We start from the raw sequence: 26,808 nt of genomic DNA, 5'->3' as shown, positions 1-26,808 counted from the left end.
GGCGCTGGCAGCTGAATTTTCGCTCAGTCTCTCATAAACGCCCGCCTCATATCTGCGACCGCCGTGTAATGGCGCTCGACTCTTAGGCAGCAAGATCTAAGCTTGGTGCTGAAAGAAATTATCACTTCCAATATTTGGTGCCCCACGAAGTGAGGGCATGTGACACTGTTGATGGTATTCCCTCCGCCAGACGGGAACTTGAAGCTCGATGGTCCCCTTGGTGCTATTCGAGGACATTAGGCTACCTGCCAGCGCCGGGTTTCACCCTCCCCCTTCATTTCGTCCATTCATCAGAAATACAACGCTACATCCTACAAGCACTCATCACAGTCTTCCTCACGACACACATACTTGACGCACATAGCAGATCGGGGGAAGACAACGTCAAACCACCTCCACTAGGACCTTATCCAGGACGACAATGCAGTGTTCCGCAACTGTCCCCGACGTTCATTTCGTGGCTCTATTACAAAATGATGTAAATACTAATTGTGTCAGTTATTACTCAATTGTAATATCCTTTGTTTTATGACAATCGTTCAATTGCACTGACGACGAACGATGAAAAACTGTTTTTAATTATATCGTGTGTTGATGTTGTCATTTTAAGGAAGATTTTAATGATGTGTGAAGCCGTAATGGCATCAGCACTAATCAAGAACGTTTTATACTCTGAAGATGGCTAGATCGTTAGCCGAAACTAGTGATCTATCCAAATAAAGGTTTCATGTGCGATTTTTGGATGGGTTTTCAATTCCTAATATAAATAAAAAAATTTACAACGGATCGCGTGTCTCCTGGTTGACAACGTCACCAAACTTGACCTTTTATTAACAACACACTTTTTGTATACGTACCGATGTGAAAGTACGGACCAGAAATCTAAAAGATCTTCTAGCACAATTTAAGCAATAAAAGTGCATTGTCCATAACAAAACCTGAAAATACTGTTACGACATTTGTCGTGAAAAGTCGCTCCCGCAACTAACGCAATAATCTTCAAGCCCGAGAACTCTTCGCCAATCTTCAAGTAAATAAATGAAACTTTTGCCCACAAACGGGTGGAGAAAACCACAACTGCTCGATTACGCTACTGGTGATAAAAAAAACTGGAAACAGTAACCAGTGTAAAATACCTAGGAATAACCGTCCGGAGCGATCGAAAGTGGAATGGTCTGAGAGGACGACTTGTGGCAAAAGTAGATGTGAGGCTGAGATTCATTGAAACAATCTTAAGGAAATGTAATGTATCCACGAAAGGAGCGGCTCACAAAACACTCGTTTTACCGATTATTAAATATCTCTCACCAGTCTCGAACACTAAATAACTTGGATTAATAAAAGAGAAACGAAGCATCCAATGAAGAGCGTAGCATTTCATCACGAGATAGTTTGGTAAGTGCGAGAAGGCCCAAAAATATTCAACAAACTGCATTACCAGACACTAGTAGACGTTTTACACGGTCCAGTCACATTAAGGTGACCTTTGCCCAATTTCGATCTCACCGTTAACGACCACTCATAGGTGCAATGTGGCAGCACTAACAATGTAGGGTATATAAAGCGTGTCGGGGGAATGAGGAAAATTGCGCAGTCGTTGTCGTAAAGCGGAAATGAAGGGATTTATCTGACGTCCAAAAGGGTACAATCATTGGCTTTCGGGCAAAGCGTGTATTTCCGAAACAGCTAAGTTTGCAAACTGTTCGCATTGTAACGCATGGCAAAATGGTGCTATCCAAATCCGGCGGAGAGGCAATGGTGGAACACCATGGGCCACAGATGACAGACGTTCAAATGGTTCAAACGGCTCTAAGCACTATGGGAGGTCATCAGTCCCCTAGACTTAGAACTACTTACACCTAACTAAGCTAAGGACATCACACACAACCATGCCCGAGGCAGGATTCGAACCTGCGACCGTAACAGCAGCGCGGTGCCGGACTGAAGCGCCTAGAACCGTTCGGCTATACCGGCCGGCATGATAGAGGTGAACGACGGTTTTGGGTATGCGTTTGGGCGAATAGACGTGCAACTGTTGAGCATCTGACTGTCCAAATGAATCAAGCGGCTGCCACAGCGTCTTCTCAACAACCGTTCAGCGAAAGTTGCTCCATGTGGAACTTCACAGGAGGTGCCTGGTTCCAGCAACCGTTCTGACTGTTGTTCATCAGCGACGAAGGCTAAATCTGCATGCCAATATCGCAATTGGACGTCTACTGAGTAGTGACAGGTGACTTCTATAGACGCAAATGGCCTTTGGCGTATATGGCCCTTCAAAATTGTCGGAAGGGTCACGTCCGAATGAGGGAGCATTATGGTCTGGAGAATGTTTTTGTGTCATTCCCTGGACGATCATTCTTGAAGGCACGATGGATCAACACAATATGTATCTCTCCTTGGGATCAAATGCACCCCTACATGCCTTTCTGGGAGGCACGATAGATCAACAGAAGTATGTATATATCCTCCACCCCCAATGCAGCTAGTGCTTTTTTCCTCAGCATGATATTTACCAGTAGGACAATCAACGTGTCACACGGTTCGCAGTGTAGGTGCGTGGTTTGGAAAGCACCAGGATGATTTTCCCAAGCTCCCTTAGCCACCGAACTCCACACATTTAAACACAATGGAAAATCTGTGAGACCACCTCGATCGGGCTGTTCGCCCTGTGGATCCTCAACAGAGAGACTAGCGCAGCTGTCCACGGCATTAGAGCCTGTATGGCTCCACATCACTGTTGGTACCTTCCAGAACCTCACTGACTCTCTTCCTGCATGTCCACGCTGCAAAAGGTGGTTATTCATGCGTCTGATAGGTGGTGACATTAATGTGACTGGACAAGGTGGTTAAGTTCTAAGGAGAAGATGATGGCGCGGCATTCCTGGTGACACTACATGGAAAGGATGGGTAAGGATGTGAGACTGACAAGGATTTTACAGCAGATATGTTTATGGGAATGAACTAATGGGTGGTATGTAGAAATTGGGAGGCAGATAGGATTGCAATTATTCAGCGGGAGAACAATGGGTTCGGCCTTCAAAAAAATGGTTCAAATGTCTCTGAGCACTATGGGACTCAACTGCTGTGGTCGTCAGTCCCCTAGAACTTAGAACTACTTAAACCTAACTAACCTAAGGACATCACACACATCCATGCCCGAGGCAGGATTCGAACCTGCGACCGCAGCAGTCGCACGGTTCCGGAATGCGCGCCTAGAACCGCGAGACCACCGCGGCCGGCGTTCGGCCTTCGTTTGGGGGTGGAGGAGTAGGATGGGTTATGACTTGCTGGGGCACGATTTCATAGTCCGTCATGCAGATGTGATCAAACTTACGCTTGGAAATGATATGGAGTGTTTGGAGATGAGGGAATGTGGGACGTTTTGATGGAGTTGCGGCAGCAATTGGGGAAGGGGAATAGTTTATTGGAAAAGTACACCAGGTGTTTGTAGACAGTGGTAAAACATGGGAAGAGAGGAGGTCCGTGCAATGGTTCAAATGGCTCTGAGCACTATGGGACTCAACTGCTGAGGTCATTAGTCCCCTAGAACTTAGAACTAGTTAAACCTAACTAACCTAAGGACATCACAAACATCCATGCCCGAGGCAGGATTCGAACCTGCGACCGTAGCGGTCTTGCGGTTCCAGACTGCAGGTCCTTTAACCGCACGGCCACTTCGGCCGGCGGTCCGTGCAATGGGTCGGATTGGTTAACGGTCTGGAATCTATGGATAATAGTCGGACTTAGTCCCCACGTTCGATCAGTATTAGTTTGTCCATTGTGGCCCTTCTTTTGGATGGTTACTTTCACGTCAAAAATGTACATACAGTGAACTACCGCTTGTAGGTGAATTAATCGCCAGATCTCGAGTTTTATTCTGTGTATGTCACCAGCAAGCAACGCAAACATAACAGGACGCTACACTACATGTACATTTAAGTCAGAAATGTCATGAACATCGTAGAAAGCGGCAATTGAGTTCGAAAGAAGGAAAATGCTTTCCGATTAGTGGGATGAATGACTTCCCTGATTCTTCCAGGCAACAATACCATTCGGTTCTTAGTCATCCCGATAATCCAGAACGTACATATTACTACGTAGTATTTACTGACTATTACCTTCGGGACTGTGCTGATAAAATGCGACGCCTAGGCCCAAGGGAGGCCTGTGAAGCGTGCCGCGGTGACACGGCGAGACGCCCTTGGCAGCCGCTGGACAAACACCCCAGGCGCTGACGCGCGCGGAATGCGAATGCCCCGCGACCGTCACTCGCGATCTCGACGCTGGAGGCCCTGACCCACTGCTCCGTCTGTTGCAGGAAGCGCAGCATGGTGGCCAAGAACAACACCACCGTGCAGGGCATCGACAACTACGCCCTCGACATCGTCATCAAGAACGACGAGTTGCCTCCCAAGGATGCCAGCGTCGGGTAAGTGACGAATTGCTCCGTTGCTTCTCTCTAACATATGCCTACAAGCTTCACTGCAGTTCTTATCCCTGCAATAAAAGTCACTTATAAGTCTGAACAGAAACATATTAGATTACGCGTTGTTCAGTTTACTAGAGTGCTTTCTCAGAAAATTATTTTTAGCAATTAGTTCATGAGCCCACTCGAAGCGTAAATGGTTGCGAAAGCATTCTTGACCTCTTAGTAACAAATAATCCTGGAAAAATAGAGAGCATCGTGACGAATACAGGGATTAGCGACCACAAGGCAGTAGTTGCTAGGCTGAATACTGTAACTCCTACAACCATAAAAAAAAGAAACGCAAAGTACATATATTTAAAAAAAGCCGATAAAAATGCTCTTAACACCGTTTTAAGAGAAAGTCTGCACTGCTTCTGATCTGGACATCTAAGCGTAGAAATGTTGTGGAATGATTTCATAGAGATAGTATCAACGGCAGTGGAGACATATATAGAACACAAATTAATAAGTGATAGTACTGATCCCCGATGGTACACAAAACGGGTCAGATCGCTGTTGCAGAAGCAGCGAAAAAAGCATGCCAAATTTAAAAGAATGCAAAATGCCCAAGATTGGCAAAGTTTTGCAGAAGTTCGAAATATAGTGCATACTTCAATGCGAGATGCTTTTAATAATTTCCACATCGAAACACTGTCTCGGAATCTGGCACAAAACCAAAAGAGATTCTGGTCATACATAAAGCACACCAGAGGCAAGACGCAGTCAGTACTTCCACTACGCGATAGCAACTGTGAAGCCACTGATGATAGTGCCACTAAAGCAGAGTTATTAAACACGGTTTTCCGAAACTCCTTCACCAAAAAAGACGAAGTAAATATTCCTGAATTCCAGTCAAGAACAACTACCAAGATGAGAAACATAGAAGTAGATATCCTCGGTGTAGCAAAGCAGCTTAAATCACTTAATAAAGGCAAGGCCTCCGGTCTAGATTGTATACCAGTCAGGTTACTTTCAAAGAGTGCTGATACAATAGCTCCATATTTAGCAATTACATACAACAGCCCGCTCACAGAAAGATCCGTACCTAAAGATTGGAAAATTGCTCAGGTCACACCAACACCCAAAAAGGGAAATAGGACTAATCCGCTGAGAAACGGCCCCACATCACTAACGTCGATTTGCAGTAGGAAATTGCAACATATGTTGTGTTCGAACATTATGGAGCACCTCGAAAAAAACCATTTATTGACACATAGCACAGATTCAGAAAAATCGCTCTTGTGAAACATAATTAGCTCTTTATACTCATGAATTAATGAGTGCGATCGACAAGGGATGTCAAATTGATTCCATATTTTTAGATTTCCGGAAGGCTTTCAACACCGGTCCTCACAAGCGTCTTCTAACCAAATTGCGGGCCTATGGAATATCGCCTCAGTTGTGCGACTGCATTCGTGATTTCCTGTCAGAAAGGTCACAGTTCGTAGTAATAGACAGAAAGGCATCGAGTAAAACAGAGGTAATATCCGGCATTACCCGAGGAAGTGTTATGGGCCCTCTATTGTTCCTGATCTATATCAACGACGTAGGAGACAATCTGAATAGCCATCTTAGATTGTTTGCAGATGATGCTGTCATTTACCGTCTTGCAAAGTCATTAGATGACCAAAACGAATTGCAAAATGATTTAGGTAAGATATTTATATGGCGCGAAAAGTGGCGATTGACCCTGAATAAAGAAAAGTGTGAAGTTATTCACATGAGTACTAAAAGAAATCCGCTAAATTTCGATTACGCGATAAGTCACACAAATCTGAGGGCTGTAAATTCAACTAAATACTTAAGGATTACAACTACAAATAACCTAAATTGAAACGATTACATAGATAATGTTGTGGGTAGAGCAAACCATATACTGCGATTCATTGGCAAAACTTTTAGAAGGTGCAACAGGTTTACTAAAGAGACTGCTTACACCACGCTTGTCCGCTCTATTCTGGAGTATTGCTGTGCGGTGTGGGATTCACATCAGGTGGGGCTGACGGATGACATCGAAAAAGTTCAAAGAGGGGTAGCTAGTTTTGTATTATCGCGAAATAGGGGAGATAGTGCCACAGACATGATACGTGAATTGGAGCGGCAGTCATTAAAACAAAGGCGTTTTTTGTTGCGATGGGATCTTCTCATGAAATTTCAATCACCAGTTTTCTCCTCCGATTCCGAAAACATTTTGTTGGCACCCACCTACATAGGGAGAAATGATCATCACGACAAAATAAGATAAATCAGGGCTCGCACAAAAAATTTAAGTGCTCGTCTTTCCGGCGCGCCGTTCGAGAATGTAACGGTAGAGAGACAGCTTGAAGGTGGTTCACTGAACCCTCTGCCAGGCACTTTACTGTGTATAGCAGAATAATTACGTAGATGTAGATGTAGTGTTGCGAAATGTTTGTTTTTATTTTTTCCCTCGGGGAGTGTGGCTTCAACCCCAGGAGTACGTGGATGTTCAGTTGCCTTTACGTGAAGCAGACTGGATTTGTCAGCACTGACGTAATCATACGAGATACTGCAACTTCAGTTTGGCTGGTAACTGTTAGAATGGCTGTAAATAAATCGCCTGTTGGCATCCGTTTGTTACTGCCTGACTACCAGATGGTGAGTGCACGACCTTAAATTTGAACGTGGCTCATCTATAAATTAGGGGTTGGGTCATGAACTATCGCTTTAAGCCCTTACAGAACAACCATACGTCATAAGGTACAGCAAAGACTATCAGTGACAATGTAATTTAACAACATACGTTAACGACTGTATTAACATAATGAAGGAGATATTAAGGGAATGACTTCTCAGGATAACGATGAAGCCTAACCACAGGATTAAAGTTCACTATCAGTTTGTTCAGATCAATCACAAAGTTACGCGAGCTGATATTTAAACACAGTAAATCAGTAAGATGATTGGCATAGCAGAGCAAGCAGAGTGTTTGCAGGCAGTAACGAATGTAAGCCAAAGGCACTGTGCAGTGCAACAAACCACCAAAACTAAATTGAATTCTTTAATTTCATTCGAGACTATATACCAAAAGTTCAGTCCCTGATAGCTACACCTGGACTCTGTTCAAGTATTTTCTAACTCCCAAATAGTTACGCAGAAATATTCCTAAGTCACGAATAGGCGAATGTAGAAATAATTCTATGTCTTAATTAACAACCTCATGCACATCACCGGCCACGCAAATCTCACCAAACCAGCTTATCCACTAAGACACGAACATCAGAAAGGCCATGAAACATGCTCTGCCTGCTTAAAAACTGTCACGTGACCAACCAAAAAGTCAAGTGAGCGAGTTACAACTAGATCATCATTGATTGTTACGGTTATATATTTTACAATCTTTGAATAAAGTATTTCCGGTATGCTTCTCATACACTTTTAGATAATTTGCAGTCTGTTATGTTATTACACGCCAAACATCGCAGCACGACTGAATTTTATTTAGTTTTCGTACACCATAAATGGAACGGCAAAAACTAGTCAAGTTCATATCTTCAGTCAGTTTCCCATTACAGTACGAAGCTACTCAAATACTCATCTTACAAATATTAACTTACTAAATTCTCATTAAATTAACATAAACAAATAGGAATAACGGAACAAATCACAGATACCGACGCTGTTCTGTGGTGTATCTGTGGAGAACTCTGTTTTGGCATTATTTTCTGAGCTTCTCAATAATTTATTTATAACTTTTTGTGTCTATAAACATGGCAATTTAATAGTTGTCTTTCGTATCTACCGAACTGTGTGTTGTACACATCATGTCTGTAGCATTTGTTACTGATTTTATAATCAATTTTACACCAAAATGTTAGTAACTTTGTTAATATTTGCTTTACAAATTTGGTAATAATTTTAGTGATTTCTTCCCTTTATTGCGATTTCAACGCTGTCATTAGATTTCTTGTAACATGTCTGGAAGTGGCACAGTCTAGAGCCTGTCCCTATTGCTTATCGTCAAACTAAGCTACACCAAATAATAATAAATCGATTTTATTTTGCAACACTTTTATAGTCAGTATTTGCTAAGAACAAAAATAAAATTCTTCGAATTGACTACCTTGCAAATACTAAAAAATCATTGGCGGATATTAAGCAATTGTTTCTGACAGCTCCTTGAAAAATTAGTTTTGAAATGGTGTGCAAAGAAAATAACAATAACCAATACAACGCATTCGCATACAAAGGTGCCTTGACAGCCGAAAAATAAAGCTATTTGAAGCACAAATTGTAACTATCGATCTGTTCGCCACACTAGCTCTCTTTGACTGCCAGCTATTTCCGCGTCCAACGAAATTTGTGGTTGAAAACCTTAAGAGCTTATGGCAGCAATAGTCGGGAATAGTATCTGTCGACCTAGAGAAAACGTTCAGCAACAGAAAATGACATATTTCAAATTCCCAAAACAATGTGTATAATCTACAGAGAAAAATTGGTAATATACACACAGCAAAAAAAAATTGCATCACCCCGGTTCCCAGAACTCCTGAGGATGGACGTTCGCTGTGGATATTGTATCACAGACACAGTCCCTTGGACTGTTCATAGATGTCACTAAATCCGCCCAAAGATGTATACAACCACGCATAAGCAGCGCCTATTACACAGAGGGGGTCCGACAGCCGATCAGTTCCACTCATTCCACCAGGAAGGAGTTACAAGACTCGTGTTGTCTTAGTTCAACCATGCCTAGACGGTCAATACCGCGGTTCAATCGCGTCCACATTGTTACTTTGTGCCAGGGAGGGCTCTCAACAAGGGAAATGTCCAGGCGTCTCGGAGTGAACCAAAGCGATGTTGTTCGGACATGGAAGAGATGCAGAGAGATAGGAACCGTCGATGACTTGCCTCGCTCAGGCTGCCCAAGGGCTACTACTGCAATGGATGACCGCTGCCTACGGATTATGGCTCGGAGGAACCCTGACAGCAACGCCACCATGTTGAATAATGCTTTTCGTACAGCCACAGGACGTCGTGTTACGACTCAAACTGTGTGCAATAGTCTGCAGGATGCGCAACTTCACTCCCGACGTCCATGGCGAGGTCCATCTTTGCAACCACGGCACCATGCAGCGCGGTACAGATAGGTCCAACAACTTGCCTAATGGACCGCTCATAATTGGCACCACGTTCTCTTGACCTATAAGTATCGCATATACCTTCAACCAGACAATCGTCGGAGACGTATTTCGTGCAACCTGGTCAGGCTGGACGCCTAAGACACACTGTCCAGCAAGTGCAGTTAGGTGGAGGTTCCCTGCTGTTTGGGGTGGCATTATGTGGAGCTAACGGTCATGGAAGGCGCCACAATGGCTGTACGATACATGAATGCCATCCTCCGACCGATAGTGCAACCATATCTGCTGCATATTGACGAGGCATTCGTCTTCATGGACGACGATTCGCGCCCCCATCGTGCACATCTTGTGAATGACTTCCTTCACGATAACGACATCACTCGACTAGAGTGCCCAGCATGTTCTCCAGACATGAACGTTACCGAACATGCCTGGGATAGACTGAAAAGGACTGTTTATGAACGACGTGACCCACCAACCACTCTGAGGAATCTACACCAAATCGTCGTTGAAGGGTGGGACAATCTGGACCAACAGTCCCTTGATGCACTTGTGGATAGTATGCCACAACTAATACAGGCATGCATCAATACAAGAGGACGTGCTACTGCGTATTAGAGGTACCGGTGTGTACAGCAATCTGATGGTCTCGCTGTGTGGTGGTGCAACATGAAATGTGTGGTTTTCATGAGCGATAAAAAGGGCGGAAATGATGTTTACGTTGATCTCTATTCCAATTTTCTGTACAGGTTCCAAAACTCCCGGAACCGTGGTGATGCAAAACATTTTTTTGATGTGTGTATAATTGTAAAGGAACTAAGAGGGAACAATAAGAACTGAAGACCAAGTGAGAAACGCTTGGCTTCAAACAGGTTTAAGGCAATGTGGCAGGTTTCTCTCCTAGTGTACGGCTTATCGAAGAAAAAATGACGGAAGTAAAAGGAAGGTGCAAGAGAGGGTTCCAAACTCAAAGTGAAAGGAGTTCCTTTATAAGATTCTCCGATAACACTGCTGGCCTCAGTGAAAGTGAAGAACAATTACATTGCGTGTTGAACGGAATTAAGAGTCTAATGAGCACACGATTAAGACAGACAGTACCCCAGAGAAAGACTGAGGGGAAGCAGAAATTAGATTAGGGAGAAAGTTAACACTGAAATTGTGGCTACATGCAGAGTAGGTGAAGGAATTCTGCTACCTTGGAAATAAAATATCGAATGAAGGAGCAAGCAAAGAGGATGCAAGAAGACTAACCAGAGGCAGAGTGGGCATTCCTCCCTAAAAGAGATCTGCTAGTTTTAAACATAGGTCTTAATGTGAAAATGGTTCAAATGGCTCTGAGCACTATGGGACTTAACATCTGTGGTCATCAGTTCCCTAGAACTTTGAACTACTTAAACCTAACTAACCTAAGGACATCACACACATCCATGCCCGAGGCAGGATTCTAACCTCCGACCGTAGCGGTCACGCGGTTCCAGACTGAAGCGCCTAGAACCGCACGGCCACAGCGGCCGGCTCTTAATGTGAGGAAGTAATTTCTGAGAATGTGAGTTCGGAGGGCACCATTGTGAATCATAGGGAAAAACTGAAAAGAAGAGAAGCAAAGAGTTCACTACGTGCTGTTACAGAATGGTACCGAAAAAAAAGTAGAACGATAAGAAAAGAAGTAGGTTCTCCGCAGAAACGGTGAGAAAGGACTATGTTGAAACCACTGACTAGAAGAAGCGCTGGGATGATATCTGTTAAGACATGACAGGTTGAAAGGAGTACTAGAGGGGTAGTCTTAGAGGCCAAAAGCTATAGAGAAAGACCGAAATTGAAATACAGTTAATAAATAAACGTGAACATTGTTTATAAATCCTGAATTTTACTCACTGAAAGGAAATATATGATGTAGTACATTGACCCATAAGTCGTCCAATACATAAAATAAGTGAAATTGTACTTACAAAAGAATATTCCTCTGGCTGATCCATCATTAATCGTATTATACACTGGCTAAGCGGATAATATTAGTGGAAATCTCAGACTGGCAACTAAACTGTAGATAAATAAAAACTTTTGTACTTTACGAATCTTACAAATGTAGCAGCACTATTAAGTGACGCATAACTAGGAACACTCTGGCCATACAAATAACTGAAAGGCGTGACACGGAACGATCACAGTCTCAGTCGTAGGTAAAGCTAATGACGGGCTTCGATCCATTGGCAGTACGGTTAGAATCTAATGTTTTTTAATAAACAGAGAAATTAACTACAAAACATTTTACGGTGCATGCTGGAGTACTGCAGTAGCGTACAGGATTCATTCCAGATCAGTTCAACGGGGAACATCGAGTCTCAAAAGCAGGGACGTGCCAATGGTCAAAGGTTTGTTTTAGAGACTCGAACTGAACTTTTATTTCTTTCGATATTTAATGGCTAGACGAGAAATGTAAAGTCCACTTGACTATGGAAACATAGATAACGCGAATCGAAACATTAAAGAAACATTTTGAGGAGAGAGAATTAGCTGTATGAATATAACGAATTTAGATGGAAAAACAGTACGAGATAAAGAAGGGAAGGCTGAAGGTGGAAGGTGGAAGGTACGTGTAGACTGGCTGCGTAAAGGAAAGAAACGTTAAGACAATATTGTGGAAAGGGAAGATAAAGTTGAGGAAGCGATACTACTTAAAAAACCGACAGAGCACTGAAAAAGTTGAAACCAAGACAACATTCTCTTAGAATTATTAATGTCCTTATGGGAAGCAACACTGACAAAAATGATACGTTGCATAGACAGACGAAATATCTTCAGGCTTTAAAAAGAATGTTCTAATCCCAATAGCAATAAACTCAAGTCCTCACAGTATAACAACCCCACCTCCTCTCCGGGTGGTAGACTAATGAAAGAATTGCCTTGTTTCTAATGGTTTCATATTAATATAGGATAAGGCAACGAATCCAAAGTGACATTATTACCCGGAAGAAGTCAGTTGCTTTCATAACTTGATCGTTATTGTGCGATTTACTTTGCGCAATAACGATCGGTAGAAATAAAAAAATGTACAACATAACACGAAAACTAGCTAGTGAAATTTCGGACCGAAATGATGAACTAATTTTGACTCTATTTGGAAATTACCGTAAATGAACGGTCGCCAGCTCAGTGTGAGCGAAGTCAATAAAAACTCTTGACTTTGAAATTAAACCACGTTACTGTTAACAACTGAACTGCGTTTCTCACTATGATGCTAACTGCTATTAAAGTGTTAAAGGTAAACTTTTCGAAAAGAATTTTAGTATTTAAATAGACTGTTCAACAATAATCACTTGTTTTTAAAATGATAACGGTTTTCGCTTCTTTGTCTTATTGTTACTTAAATTACTTCTCATACAAAATTGTCTGAACATGAAGTATTGTTAAATATCGTGCTTCGTCAAGTTATTTGTCAATAATCAGCACTTAACTGGCAAGTCCAAAAAAATTAACTTCTTTTCAGTTTCATTTAAACTATTAATAAATTCGAAAAACTTCACTCTTTTTGTTATTTACTTTCAGTTCGTTAATGACACACTCGGTTCATTATGGATTCGGAAGGGTTCCTGCCAGGTACTTGTTACTGAGGGTTACACACCTTCACATACATAAGTTGCTAAAGTATTTTGTTATTGGACAATACGCAACTAACACTGGCAAGCCTTTTACAATTGTAAATGAAAACTGGTCGGGTCTTACTTCATAGTGGTGCGGTTGGTGCGGCAAGGTCCATTATACCATGACAAATTTCGCCACAGGCTCCAACCGCAATTAGCTTTGGCCCCCCCAGCGCTATTCTTAAACACTGGTTAACCTTGATGCTTTGCGCTGTGACCAGTTACTCCACATTATGTCTACATACCGTACTTGAGATCTTGCAGTACAACAAGTCTTGCGTCCTGTCGCAGCAGAATCCTCCTTCGCATCCGACCCGCCCACTCGCTACTAAATGACTTTCGTTACCTCCCGACAGCCATTGCCCGACTGCGCCGCGCTCCTGCGCCCGGCGACAGCAATAACAATAACCTCATTCCAGAATGAGATTTTCACTCTGCAGCGGAGTGTACGCTGATATGAAACTTCCTGGCAGATTAAAACTGTGTGCCGTGCCGAGACTCGAACTCGGGACCTTTGCCTTTCGCGGGCAAGTGCTCTACCAATGAGCTACCCAAGACGACTTATGCGCGTCCTCACACTCTCGGTCCAGCACACAGCTTTAATCTGCCAGGAAGTTTCATATCAGCGCACACTCCGCTGCAGAGTGAAAATCTCATTCTGGAAATATCCCCTAGGCTGTGGCTAAGCCATGTCTCCGCAGTATACTTTCATTCAGAAGTGCTAGTTCTGCAAGGTTCGTAGGAGAGCTTCTGTTAAGTTTGGAAGGTAGGAGACGAGGTACTGGCAGAAGTAAAACTGTGAAGACGGGGCGTGAGTCGTGCTTGGGTAGCTTAGTTGGTAGATCACTTGCCCGCGAAAGGCAAAGTTCCCGAGTTCGAGTCTCGGTCGGGCACACAGTTTTAATCTGCCAGGAAGTTTCAATAACCTCATTGGTTTACATAGCGATATTCCCTGACTTGCCCAGCGCGTCTACTACAATTCTTTACATTCTCTTTCATTGGTTATTTTGCCTGCAGGAAATTACTAATTTCACATAATCACAATAATGTACACAACACTTTGTTGTGTTTGTGGTCTTCAGTTCAGAAACTGGTTTGACGCAGCTCCCCATGCTACTCTATCCTGTGCAGGCCTCTTCATCTCCGAATAACTACTGCAACCTACATCCTTCTGAATCTGCTTAGTGTATTCATCTCTTGGTCTCCCTCTACGATTTTTACCCACGCTTCCCTCCAATAATAAATTGGTCATCCCTTGATGCCTCAGAACGTGTCCTACCAACCGATCCCTTCTTCTAGCCAATTTGTGCCACAAACTCCTCTTCTTCCCAATTCTATTCAGTGCCTCCTCATTATTTACGTGATATAGCCATGTAATATTCAGCATTCTTCTGTAGCATCACATTTCGAAAGCTTCTATTCTCTTCTTGTCTAAACTGAGACGCTCGTTCTCGAGCAACGGGCCACAAAACTTCGCTCTTCTTTAATGCCGCTTATCTGAGTGAATTTCCCAGTTTGCATGCCATATCGTCCAAAGAATGATACCCCATTCGTCCCTGCTCTGCTTATATACTTTCCTTGTCGTGCCACGTATCCGCGACGCCATCAAATGGAATTCATAGTCACGGAGTCCAGTGGCCACAGCGTTTTGACTCAGTGTATATTGCGACGGCCCATCGGCCTGGAAGTTTTAACTGAAGTAAACACCGACCGTGAATGCCTACATGGTTATTATATAACGTTTTGGGGCTGATTTTTGGACTAATACTTGGGGACATTAACTCAGGTTATCGTGGAAGAATATTTATTTGGTTTCTCGTTCAGTAATTGTTAGTTTTTCCTCTTCAATTTCATGATGAGTATTCTGTGGAAATTTCCGTGTTCTACGGTGTCAACAGCTGTGTTCATAGGACTGCTTGCCTAGGTCCCTAGTTTGACATTTAGGTATCCTATCAAACTTAGATTGACCCAATAATTCCTAGGGTAAGGATTTTAACGACCAAAAAAACAGTGAAATATGCCGGAATTTATGACCTAAAATTTACATAAATATGATAAAAAATAAAATATGACTTATTATACGTTTATTTAAAAACATACTTGTTGAATGTTTTTTATATACCATGTAATAAAAAATTCACTCCTGAACAAAGTAAGCATAATAATTACTTTCTTACAGTGCCTTAAACTTATTAATATTTATTTTTGGAATGTCTGGCTCAAATGGTTCAAATGGCTCAGAGCACTATGGGACTTAACATCTGAGGTCATCAGTCCCCTAGAACTTAGAACTTCTTAAACCTAACTAACCTAAGGACATCACAAACATCCATGCCCGAGGCAGGATTCGAACCTGCAACCGTAGCGGTCACGCGGTTCCAGACTGAAGTGCCTAGAACCGCACGGCTACACCGGCCGGCTTGGAATGTCTGTAAGAGTCTGAAAAAAAAGAAGTACAGTGAGAACAATAACACCTATCCAAACAATATAACTATGTTTTTACTTCTGCACGCCACTTGTTTAAAGTTTTACAAATCAGTTAACACTTCCTGGCAACCTTCAGTTTCTGCAGAGCTGCATTGGATCACAAGGTGCATGTTCAGATTTTCCATTTTTAAAGCTCTTCGGTTGTGACTGATGATGATTTTGTGCCCAGAAAATCTCCTCTCCTCATCACAGGACTTCACACGAGCGTGTTTGAAGGCGGCGAGTTGACTGCAGGTCAGCTTTGATTCATTGTCTTCAAATGTTGTGGCATTCCCAGAGAAGACTGTCACTAGTTTGGCACATTGTAGAATATCCAGGATCCCGCTGGAGAAAACTTCGCAATTTGTTGTTCACTTTGTCAGCCACATGACCACGAGTTCGACACAGCTCACTATGCACATGTTGTACAACATCCAGGATCTCACACAGCTGAGTGCCAACAGCTTCCAGTCGTGTGATGGCTTTTGATACCACTGGAAAGTTGGCGTTGGTATATGGCAAGTGTCCAGACAAAGTATCTGTAAATACCTCTTTCACAGTTTTCATAGCTCTGTGTCCATCGCTATCAACTTCACAAAATATTCTCTTTATTTTAGTATAGTTGGTGCAGCAATACGTAGCGGAATTAAACCAGGAACCTCATCGCGTAAGAACGGACTGAGGAGGGAGAGGCAGTGAACGAATTGGTTCTTCGAATTTCTGGACTCGTAGCGGAGCTTTCACGTAGATTTCCTTGCCACAGGAATTTAATTTTTCCACATCTGGGTAACTTGAGCGCACTTTTTTCCGCAGCTCTTTGTAATCCCTATGCAAGGCAAGTGACGTACACTATATTGGGGTAGGGAATCTGAAGCCCCTTGTCTGGTTTAGCGATGTATGAAGCACAGTCTGTTACTGGGAGCAAAAGGTTGTCTTTTTACACACCATACCGCAACAGTAGCTTCATAAAGTTGTGACGCAAAATGGCAAATGTCGAGTTGTTTAGTCTCTCGAGAGTGTCAGACGTTGGGAGGAGCGTTTCTCCAGGCGCGTCAACCTTTACGGCATCAGGAAAAACGCTGCCAACGTAACGCCAATCTACATCGATGGTTTCATCTATGGACACCCAGACCTTTCGAATCATTAACACTAAGTCATATTTTGTGAAGGGGAGGTTTACTATGTTTTGGTTCAAAAAGTCGATTTTTTTAAATTGCATTTTTGGATCCATAAAAGTGTTTAGAATCCACCCCTGAAACGGTATTTCCGAATACGGAACAGAAATGTTTGTTATTCGCGGTCGAACAAAAAAGTGCACCTGCCTGAAATCGGCCTTACTCACGCACCAGTTTTTTTTCTTTCGGAGGACGAGTTATTGTGCCGGTGCTTGGGAGGAAACACATAAAATTCAAACGAAAGTTTGAACGCGTGTGTTTGGAAGTTAGCTCCCAAGCATTTGCATTCTGGTGCGAAGACTAGAGATTGCGACTTTCCTGGCAGTGAGCAGTTTCAACGAAGGGTATTCACCAATTCTGAAGACCATGACGACGATGTACGTCGCCCTGTGACTCTATTCGACGCAGTTCGCCAAGCATTCAGACGACCACCGGATTCAAGCAGCCGAAAACCGCTTGTCACCGACCGTACGAGCGACTCTGGAGCAGCGCAGGATGGCCTAGATGGAGCAGAACGCTCTCTATGAGGAAGAGGAAGGACTAGTTTATGGACCCGGAATAGCAGATTGAGCGTACGTTGCATAATATTGCATTTATATGTAGTCAAAACTTCATTCGCGTTTTTATCGAAATGACGTTTTTTTATCGCGCAGTATGGTAACTTCAAATCTACTGAACAGATTGGCATGATTCTTTGCTTCCGACGAATCTAACTAAATTGTCTAGGAGCTGTACCACTTTTATTCCGATCCATCAACTGTAAATATTTTTACTTGGCCGACGAAGTCGAAAAATCGATGAAAAAATCCCTATTTTCTTCAAGTGGCCGCCATTTTGTTTCCTATGGTCCAGATAAGTTAAGCGAGGTACAACTCCTAAAGAATCTTATATACTTCCCTAACGTCAACTCAATTTTGATTTCAGACGAGTCGGCTGACCTGTGACATACTGCGCATGGAGGTCTACATCGAAATTATGTTTCGTTCCGACGACACTTCCGCCTTTTCTCTTCGACATTTCCGGTCGAAAAAATTCCAGTTTGTACAGGAGATATCAATAAACATTTTGACCAAATTTGATATTAATATCTATAACACATACCGAGAAAAAAGTCTCAAAGAACATGGTTTTTTCGGGCCAAAGATAGTAAATCTCCCCTTAAGCAACTCCTAGTAGCACAGAAATAAATAGTTCTTTCTCAATGTAGAACTGGATGTGCTGTGCACTTCTCCAGCGTAGCGTGGGTTCTTCAGTTTCTTCAGTGGGATGTTGCAGTACCCATCATCTCACGCAAGGTCGTTAAGAATGATTGCACAGTTGAGGATGGACCTGTCTGCTTAAATAACAGCGTTTATCTGCTGTCATTTTCAGCAGTTCTTTCCACGCCTGCTTTGTTTGGCATAGTTAGGGTTGCTGCACATTAATATGCTTTTCTGCACTAACTTTAACTCCACATAGTTTCCAAAAAAATATTTCGCCATCAATGCTAAAGAACTTCTCTCAAAAATCACGAACAAAACCTCGCAATTTCATGCAGTTGGAGCAGTTTAATTTCGGCATGTCGAACCGGACTATCATTCAAATTGAATATGGTTCAAATGGCTCTGAGCACTATGGGACTCAACTGCTGTGGTCATAAGTCCCCTAGAACTTAGAACTACTTAAACCTAACTAACCTAAGGACAGCACACAACACCCAGCCATCACGAGGTAGAGAAATCAAATTGAATAGTGTGCGGTGTTTATTACGCCTGAAGCCGTCGTTGTTGCCTTCGAGAGCGTTTCGCCGACCCCACACAACTATGTATTAACGTCAGTGAATTGACTAGTGTGTTACGCTGCTCAGCTACTGTAGTCTTGACAAGTATATTTTTTTAGTAATTGTTGTGTTGTTTGTGAGAATATCACCTGAAACACTGTCGAGTGGACAACGTTTTCAAGTTTTTATTCTTTTTTCCTTATAGATACGACAAATTTTTGCATTTTTGATAGAAGTTGGCCGAAATATGACCTTAGTATTGAAAAATTTTGCCAAAGCATGATCTATTACCATAAAAAGGTGTAAATATTACTTAATATGTACAACCAAAATAAATTTTGCTTCGCTACAATACCTGAATTCGTACATAAATTGTTGGAAAATTCACCCTAAATTTCTGGAACAAATTTTGACATGTTATTAAAATCCTAGCCCTAATAATTAACCGGTTTTAATCCCGTACCAAATGTCCGTCCGAGTGAAAACTAAAAACATCCCTCCGATTTGATAGCTGTTTTTAGCACCTAATTATCAATGAGTGGCTTTAATGGGGCGTAGCATGCTTAAGGTAACATGCGGTCTATCTGTTCCGCGCCGAATTGAGGCCATTATCAAACCACAGATGATGCTACACACGGTCCTAGTGTGATATCTCCAAGGGGTGCTGTGTACGTTGTGCGTAGCCTACACTACGGATAATCGGAGGGCCTTAGTCACTCGATGTAGGACTTACTGAGAATCTCTGCTGTTTCACTACTCGGGCAGGTGAACATTAGGTTCATCAGGCACGTCAGCGGCGCCAAGAGCTTAATGTAAGGACTGGCACGAGACGCAAGTTGTGAGAAGGAGGGGGCAATAGGCGGGCAGTGTTCCCAGAGTTTGGAACTCTCTCAGGCTAATAGCAGCCTGTAACTTAAGCAGCGTCAGGTCCTTGAAGACATCCTACCATGTCGTGATGTCGCGTGTTTCACTCAAGGACCGCTTGCTCAACTCCTTGATTCTTGAGGATGGCAAGCGCGAAACATACCCACCACTCCAACTCTTAACACAGCACTTTCAAATCTACTTCTTCGATTGTAATTTGTGAATCTTTTCAGTTAACGATCACAGAAGAAACTACTAACAAATTCACTAAGGAGAAGATCTGCTTCGTAAACATATCTTAGCTACATATATTTTTCCTTTTTTTCAAATGCAATGCATCTATGAATTTCTTGTGTTCGGTGAACATTTCTGTCCTAGTCCATCTGCAATATTCAATTACAGTACACGTATAATTAACCTATGCGTATTAAAAAAAAAGGAACATGGGAATCCATCTACGAACGCTCACAGTGTTGTATCAAAGCGATTAAGAAAAGAAAGTCTTCCCTTTAACAGCACTCAAAAGGAAGCCTGTCATTTTTGCTATAACTACGAAAGAATGTTTTGAAACATCTCCGAACGATTCGATATTGCTTTGTTTGCCGACACTCTTGAGCTGATTCAAAATTGTCAAATTTTGCAAGTATATTACCACACACACCTACGCTACCACTACTAATATTGCGAACATAAATTAACACTGTGATGCAAATGTCCACTGAGCTGACAGATGTTAATTGTCGCTTTTTTGGCGTTTTCAATCACTCCTGAGGCTGCAAATGCACGCACGTCACAGTACCACTAGGGAGTTTCCACCGGAGTGGACTGCGTGAATTTGCAGCCTCAGGATTCGTCGAAAACGCCAAATAAATGACGTTAACAGCTGTTCACTGTAGTGGAAAGTGCACCATGGGTATAACTTCTTTCACCAAATGTTGACATACTGGTTTCCAAATAGAATATAACTTACAATGAAATGAATAACCTTAGCTGCATACGGGTGTTGATATAAGTCAACGGGGACAGTGGAAAATGAGTGCCCCGAGCGTGACTCGAACCCGGTATCTCCTGCTTGATGGCAGACACTCTATCCCCCTTTTTTTTTTTGTTGATCGTTGGGTTTGGTCGTTGCGGACGTCACATGACATCCGTTAAAGTTCGTTTGTTCACCGTTCGACTCAGTTTTTTATTACAGAGGCCAAGCAGCCCTCTGATCGAACACGCTGAGCTACCGTGCCGGCGTTTTTTTTTTTTTGTTTTTTTTTTTTTTTGTATATAGAGCCAACAGCACCCGGTGTTCCCAGGCGGTCACCCATCCAAGTACTAACCGACCTGAGCCACTGAGGACACAGAGAACAGTGCGACTGCAGGGACTTATCTCTGGCACGTCTCCCGTGAGACCCACATTCGCAACTTATTGTCGCGCAATATATTCATAATGCCCCTGCCCATCATACTCTTTACTCGAGACTTTACGGCCGATTCCCGTAAGAGTTGGGACACTGTTTGTGCATCCGCACAGAAGAAGATGGTTAAATGGCCGGTGAGCCTCAACTATATACACTCCTGGAAATTGAAATAAGAACACCGTGAATTCATTGTCCCAGGAAGGGGAAACTTTATTGACACATTCCTGGGGTCAGATACATCACATGATCACACTGACAGAACCACAGGCACATAGACACAGGCAACAGAGCATGCACAATGTCGGCACTAGTACAGTGTATATCCACCTTTCGCAGCAATGCAGGCTGCTATTCTCCCATGGAGACGATCGTAGAGATGCTGGATGTAGTCCTGTGGAACGGCTTGCCATGCCATTTCCACCTGGCGCCTCAGTTGGACCAGCGTTCGTGCTGGACGTGCAGACCGCGTGAGACGACGCTTCATCCAGTCCCAAACATGCTCAATGGGGGACAGATCCGGAGATCTTGCTGGCCAGGGTAGTTGACTTACACCTTCTAGAGCACGTTGGGTGGCACGGGATACATGCGGACGTGCATTGTCCTGTTGGAACAGCAAGTTCCCTTGCCGGTCTAGGAATGGTAGAACGATGGGTTCGATGACGGTTTGGATGTACCGTGCACTATTCAGTGTCCCCTCGACGATCACCAGTGGTGTACGGCCAGTGTAGGAGATCGCTCCCCAAACCATAATGCCGGGTGTTGGCCCTGTGTGCCTCGGTCGTATGCAGTCCTGATTGTGGCGCTCACCTGCACGGCGCCAAACACGCATACGACCATCATTGGCACCAAGGCAGAAGCGACTCTCATCGCTGAAGACGACACGTCTCCATTCGTCCCTCCATTCACGCCTGTCGCGACACCACTGGAGGCGGGCTGCACGATGTTGGGGCGTGAGCGGAAGACGGCCTAACGGTGTGCGGGACCGTAGCCCAGCTTCATGGAGACGGTTGCGAATGGTCCTCGCCGATACCCCAGGAGCAACAGTGTCCCTAATTTGCTGGGAAGTGGCGGTGCGGTCCCCTACGGCACTGCGTAGGATCCTACGGTCTTGGCGTGCATCCGTGCGTCGCTGCGGTCCGGTCCCAGGTCGACGGGCACGTGCACCTTCCGCCGACCACTGGCTACAACATCGATGTACTGTGGAGACCTCACGCCCCACGTGTTGAGCAATTCGGCGGTACGTCCACCCGGCCTCCCGCATGCCCACTATACGCCCTCGCTCAAAATCCGTCAACTGCACATACGGTTCACGTCCACGCTGTCGCGGCATGCTACCAGTGTTAAAGACTGCGATGGAGCTCCGTATGCCACGGCAAACTGGCTGACACTGACGGCGGCGGTGCACAAATGCTGCGCAGCTAGCGCCATTCGACGGCCAACACCGCGGTTCCTGGTGTGTCCGCTGTGCCGTGCGTGTGATCATTGCTTGTACAGCCCTCTCGCAGTGTCCGGAGCAAGTATGGTGGGTCTGACACACCGGTGTCAATGTGTTCTTTTTTCCATTTCCAGGAGTATATATATATATATATATATATATATATATATATATATATATATATATATATATATGAAGATGGTATCTGATGAAGATGGTATCTACTCTTTCGGACATGTCCAGATACCAGATACCATCTTCATATAGAATATAACTTGTCATGTGGGGCAGTCACGCTAAAATAAGCATTATATGGCAAAATAACAACACAAGAATTCAGAGAGGCGCTGATTTAATTTCGTTGCAAGATAGGGAACTGTTGTTTTAATAGTATTACGTTACTCTTTTCATCTCTCGAGGACCAGAGTTGATAGAGGAAGACGTGATACCGGTGGCTAGGTACGCGCTCATTCTATTACATACGTAACAAATTCAGATTATGCGCCGGCCCATGTAGCCGAGCGGTTCTAGGCGCTTCAGTCCGGAACCACGCAGCTGCTACGGTCGTACGTTCGAATCCTGCCTCGGGCATGGATGTGTGTGATGTCCTTAGGTTAGTTAGGTTTAAGTAGTTCTAAGTTCTAGGGGACTGATGACCTCAGATGTTCCATAGTGCTTCGAGCTATTTTTTTCAGATATGCGATGATTCGTAAATGGAATCACAGACGGAAATTGTCTGGTTTCGGCGCAGTACTTACTAAAACTCCATTACGGGAATAGTGTCGCTGTGTAATATGCAGAAAGACGAAAACAAGGGCTATCATAAAGGCTAAAATGCACTAACTTCGTATGGTTTTTGGAGACATAATAAGATCGCTGAAGTATTTTTCCACCGAGCCATCTCCCTCCACTATTCTGTGAACTTTTAACATATCTTTCTGCCCCTCGGACGTCGGCTAGTGCTGGTCGCTATTGCGAAAGTCATTGTCGGTTTTCCGGAGACGGGGGCTATTCTTCAGCCTGGAGACAAAGGATTGGCCTGCCTGTAATCTGGCTCAATGGGAGGTGATCTGAACCGACTATGCCGTCTTCAAACGCGAGTGATTTTCACAGGTTTGTCCGTGTTTCATAATACGTTTTGGAAAAGAAAACTTGTCGGAGGTTCGGCAGGAACCACCTCTTTATAGCAAGTACGACGAGTGTCACCAGCATATTGTCATTTGAAGCCATGTTTTTTCCGGTTTTTTTTTTTTTTAAGAAATAGGGGAACTTGATAAGACAGCAATTGCTAAGTGGAGACACGTCTCTTATTGGAGGTGGTGTAGTGAGTGTTCGCAGTGATCATTTCCGATGCAGCGGTCGGGTATGCGAACTTTTGAAAGCAGTGTGATTGTTAAAGGGCTAGTGCTATAGAAGAAATATCTATTCTAAAGCTGCCTGGCGGGTCGAAGCGATGCTAGTGACCCTTCTTTAACATGATAACGTTAGGTTGGGCATACGTCGTGGTGTTTTTGTTTTGCATGCTGATATTCCGGTTGATATGGTTTTATTTATCGATTGTCATTTTGTAGTATTAGTTCACTGTTGCTGCTTGAGTTTGCATACTGCCGTCTTGTCATTTGAAGACAGTAACTGGAGCTGTAGATGCTAGAAAATGGATTGCCAAGTGGAGAAACCGGATCATTTGCGACACACTCTTCTGTTTTTCAGTGGAGAGGCGACAGCAGCGGAGGGGGCCAGGAACATTTTCGCCGTATATGGAAATAATGCCATTGGACAGAGGACGACAAGGAATTGTTTTTATCGTTTTAAGGGGGATCGTTTTGACATTAGTGACTCTCCGCGTTCAGGAAGACCTGCGGCATTTGACGAAGATCGTTTAAGCGCACTAATCCACAATGATCCACTTCGGTGAACTCGACAACTGGCAAATTTGATAAACTGTGATCATTCCACCATCGTGCACCTCTCCTTGGTCGTCATCAATTAGGTCAAGAACGGCACCGACCATTGCTATCCTCCATCGTTACTGGTGACGAGAAATGGTGTCTTTATGCTAACATAAGAAAACGAAAGGAATGATTGAGTCGAAACAAAGCAGCAACTTACCGTACAAAGTCCTGCGCGCAGCCACAAAAGAGAATCTTATGCATTTGTTAGAACAGTGACGCTGTGGTGTACTACGAATTGATTCCCCATGGTGTAACCACAACAGCTAACATTTACTGTCAACATCTGAGACGTCTTGCAGATGCAGTTTCAAAAACAACGACCAGGAAGACTGCGATAAGTGATGCTACACCGCGATAAGGTCGCCCGCATTCTTCTAGGCTGGCGAAAAACATTACACAGGAGTTGGGCTGGGAAGTCATTCTGCGCCCTCCTTTTTCACCTGATCTTGCGCCCTCAGTTCTTCACCTTTCCCGCTCTCTGTCGAACAACCTTCAAGAAACTTCTTTTCCGGATGAAAATGCGCCCTGAACAAGGTCTTCGCCTCAAACCCACGTGATTTTTACTGTTGCACAATCGAAAATTTATCCCAGCGTTGGCAAACTGTTGTAAATAGTGAAGGAAAATATATAATTGACTACTAAAGTCTCTGTTATGTGTATCTGTTGTGTTTATTAAACTTATGGAAAAACGTTACGAACCTCTGCGCCAACCCAGTATAGTCGCAGCACGCACAGAAATGATACAGGACCCGCCAACATATCGTTTGCTAGGAAGTCTTATGAAGCAAACATCACACAACGTGTCTCGTGCTATAATGGTGTACGGATTGTCGCCGTGGTAGCGGGTGGCTCTTGACCAGACGCTTCAGAACCTCCGAGATGACAGACGATAAGGAAATTTCCAGCTGTTCCGAAAACCTCATCTTCGTCTGCGTTCTCGTATCTCACATTCCGTTGTGTACTTACAGGGCGTTAAGTGTACGAACCGGCGTTGCGTGAAAAACCAGTACCTCAATAGGCAGACTGCGTTCGCTACGTGATGCTCCAGCCCATTGTCCGAACAGCGTTGTAAGTGGTGTAATGGCTTTAATCAAGAATACACTAATCGAATTAGGAGCGGCCTTGTAAAGCGTAGAAAATGTATGAGCCATAGAATCTCGTGGTATCGTCAGTAACTTGGCACACGTATCACATACTGTCTGGAAGCGGTGTGGGGGTAAGAAACTCGCACGTATGAAAGGAATGCCGGGGGGTGGGGGGAGGGGGCAGGAATCTACGACCTGCGAATACTCGTACTTTACTCATTCAGTATTTCATAATGAGATCACTTAGGTAGTTGCAACAAACTTTCCACATAATTTCAAACCTTAACAAAAATTCTCCCGCTGGCATGGAATGACGAGATGGATAGAGAGCAGAAGGCTGTGGAGCAGATGGACAGAGGGAGTCAGGAGGAGCAGGTCGACAAAGAGAGGGCGCAGTAGCAGATGGATAGAGAGAGGGCAAAGAGAAAGTAGATAAAGAGGTTAAAGGAGAAGGTGGTTAGAGAGAGGGGGGAGGAGAAGTTTGAATGAGAGAGGGTGATAGGAGGACACAGACAGAGAGACAGGAAGAAATGGAAGATGAGATGAAGAGAGACAGAAAGGAGGAGGAGATGGACAGAGAAAGGTGGAAGAGGAGATCAACAGAGAGAGGGGAAGGAGGAGATGGACACAGAAGAGAGGAGGAAAGAAAGGGAAAGATAAGTACGCAGAGGTGCAGAGTGAGGTGAACACAGAAGAGAGGAGGAAGTGTTAGACAGAGAAGGAGCACTTAGATAGAGGGGCAGAGGGGTGAGAAGCGGGTGGAGAGAGAATGGGGATGAGCAGATGGCTGCCTCGGGCATGGGTGTGTGTGATGTCCTTAGGTTAGTTAGGTTTAAGTAGTTCTAAGTTCTAGGGGACTTATGACCTAAGATGTTGAGTCCCATAGTGCTCAGAGTCATTTTTTGAGCAGATGGACAGAGAGAGGCCAATGAGGAGGTGGTCTGACAGTGAGGAGTGGAGGAGGTGGGCAGAAAGAGGGGGTGAAGGAGACCGACGGAGAGGAGGGCGGGGGATGTGGACAGACTGGGGGAAGCAGGATACGGGCTGATAGGTTTAGAATAAATACAACGCCAGGTGCTCTGCTAGTTTTCAGTAAAACGTGACATGTACGTTTCCTGAAAGTACCCAGAAGGGAAGGAGAAGAAGAAATCAAACTCCACATGTTGAGAGGGTACGAAATGTATTTCAGTGACTATAAAATGTATTCAAAAAAGATTGCAGTATGAGTACACACATCAGTATGGCGTTGCACCCCTTCTGGGGTGGATGCGTGTACTGACTGGGTTGGAAAGGAGGTCAGAAATCCGTCATATCATCTCCTGAGGCAAGCTGGCCACAACTGTTTTAACTAGTCTTAGACATTCTGGATACTGCCACTCAGACGTACTTGACATCTGAGCTGGGTGGTTCAAATGGCTCTGAGCACTATGGGACTTAACTTCTGAGGTCATCAGT

General features: G+C 43.9%; 1 protein-coding gene across 1 annotated transcript in view; it reads left to right on the top strand.

The window, feature by feature from the left end:
* Positions 1-26,808, top strand: part of LOC126481402 (proton-coupled amino acid transporter 1-like) — a 277,953-nt gene that overhangs the window by 112,160 nt on the left and 138,985 nt on the right. Inside the window, exon 2 of the mRNA XM_050105131.1 lies at positions 4,319-4,429. Within this exon, the coding sequence (XP_049961088.1) occupies positions 4,329-4,429 (101 nt within the window). The 5' untranslated portion in view covers positions 4,319-4,328. The remainder of the gene's footprint in view (positions 1-4,318; positions 4,430-26,808) is intronic.

This window comes from Schistocerca serialis, chromosome 5 (genome assembly GCF_023864345.2).
Source record: "Schistocerca serialis cubense isolate TAMUIC-IGC-003099 chromosome 5, iqSchSeri2.2, whole genome shotgun sequence".
In the NCBI taxonomy this organism is placed as follows: Eukaryota; Metazoa; Arthropoda; class Insecta; order Orthoptera; family Acrididae; genus Schistocerca; species Schistocerca serialis.
This window is presented reverse-complemented; position numbering and strand designations above follow the sequence as displayed.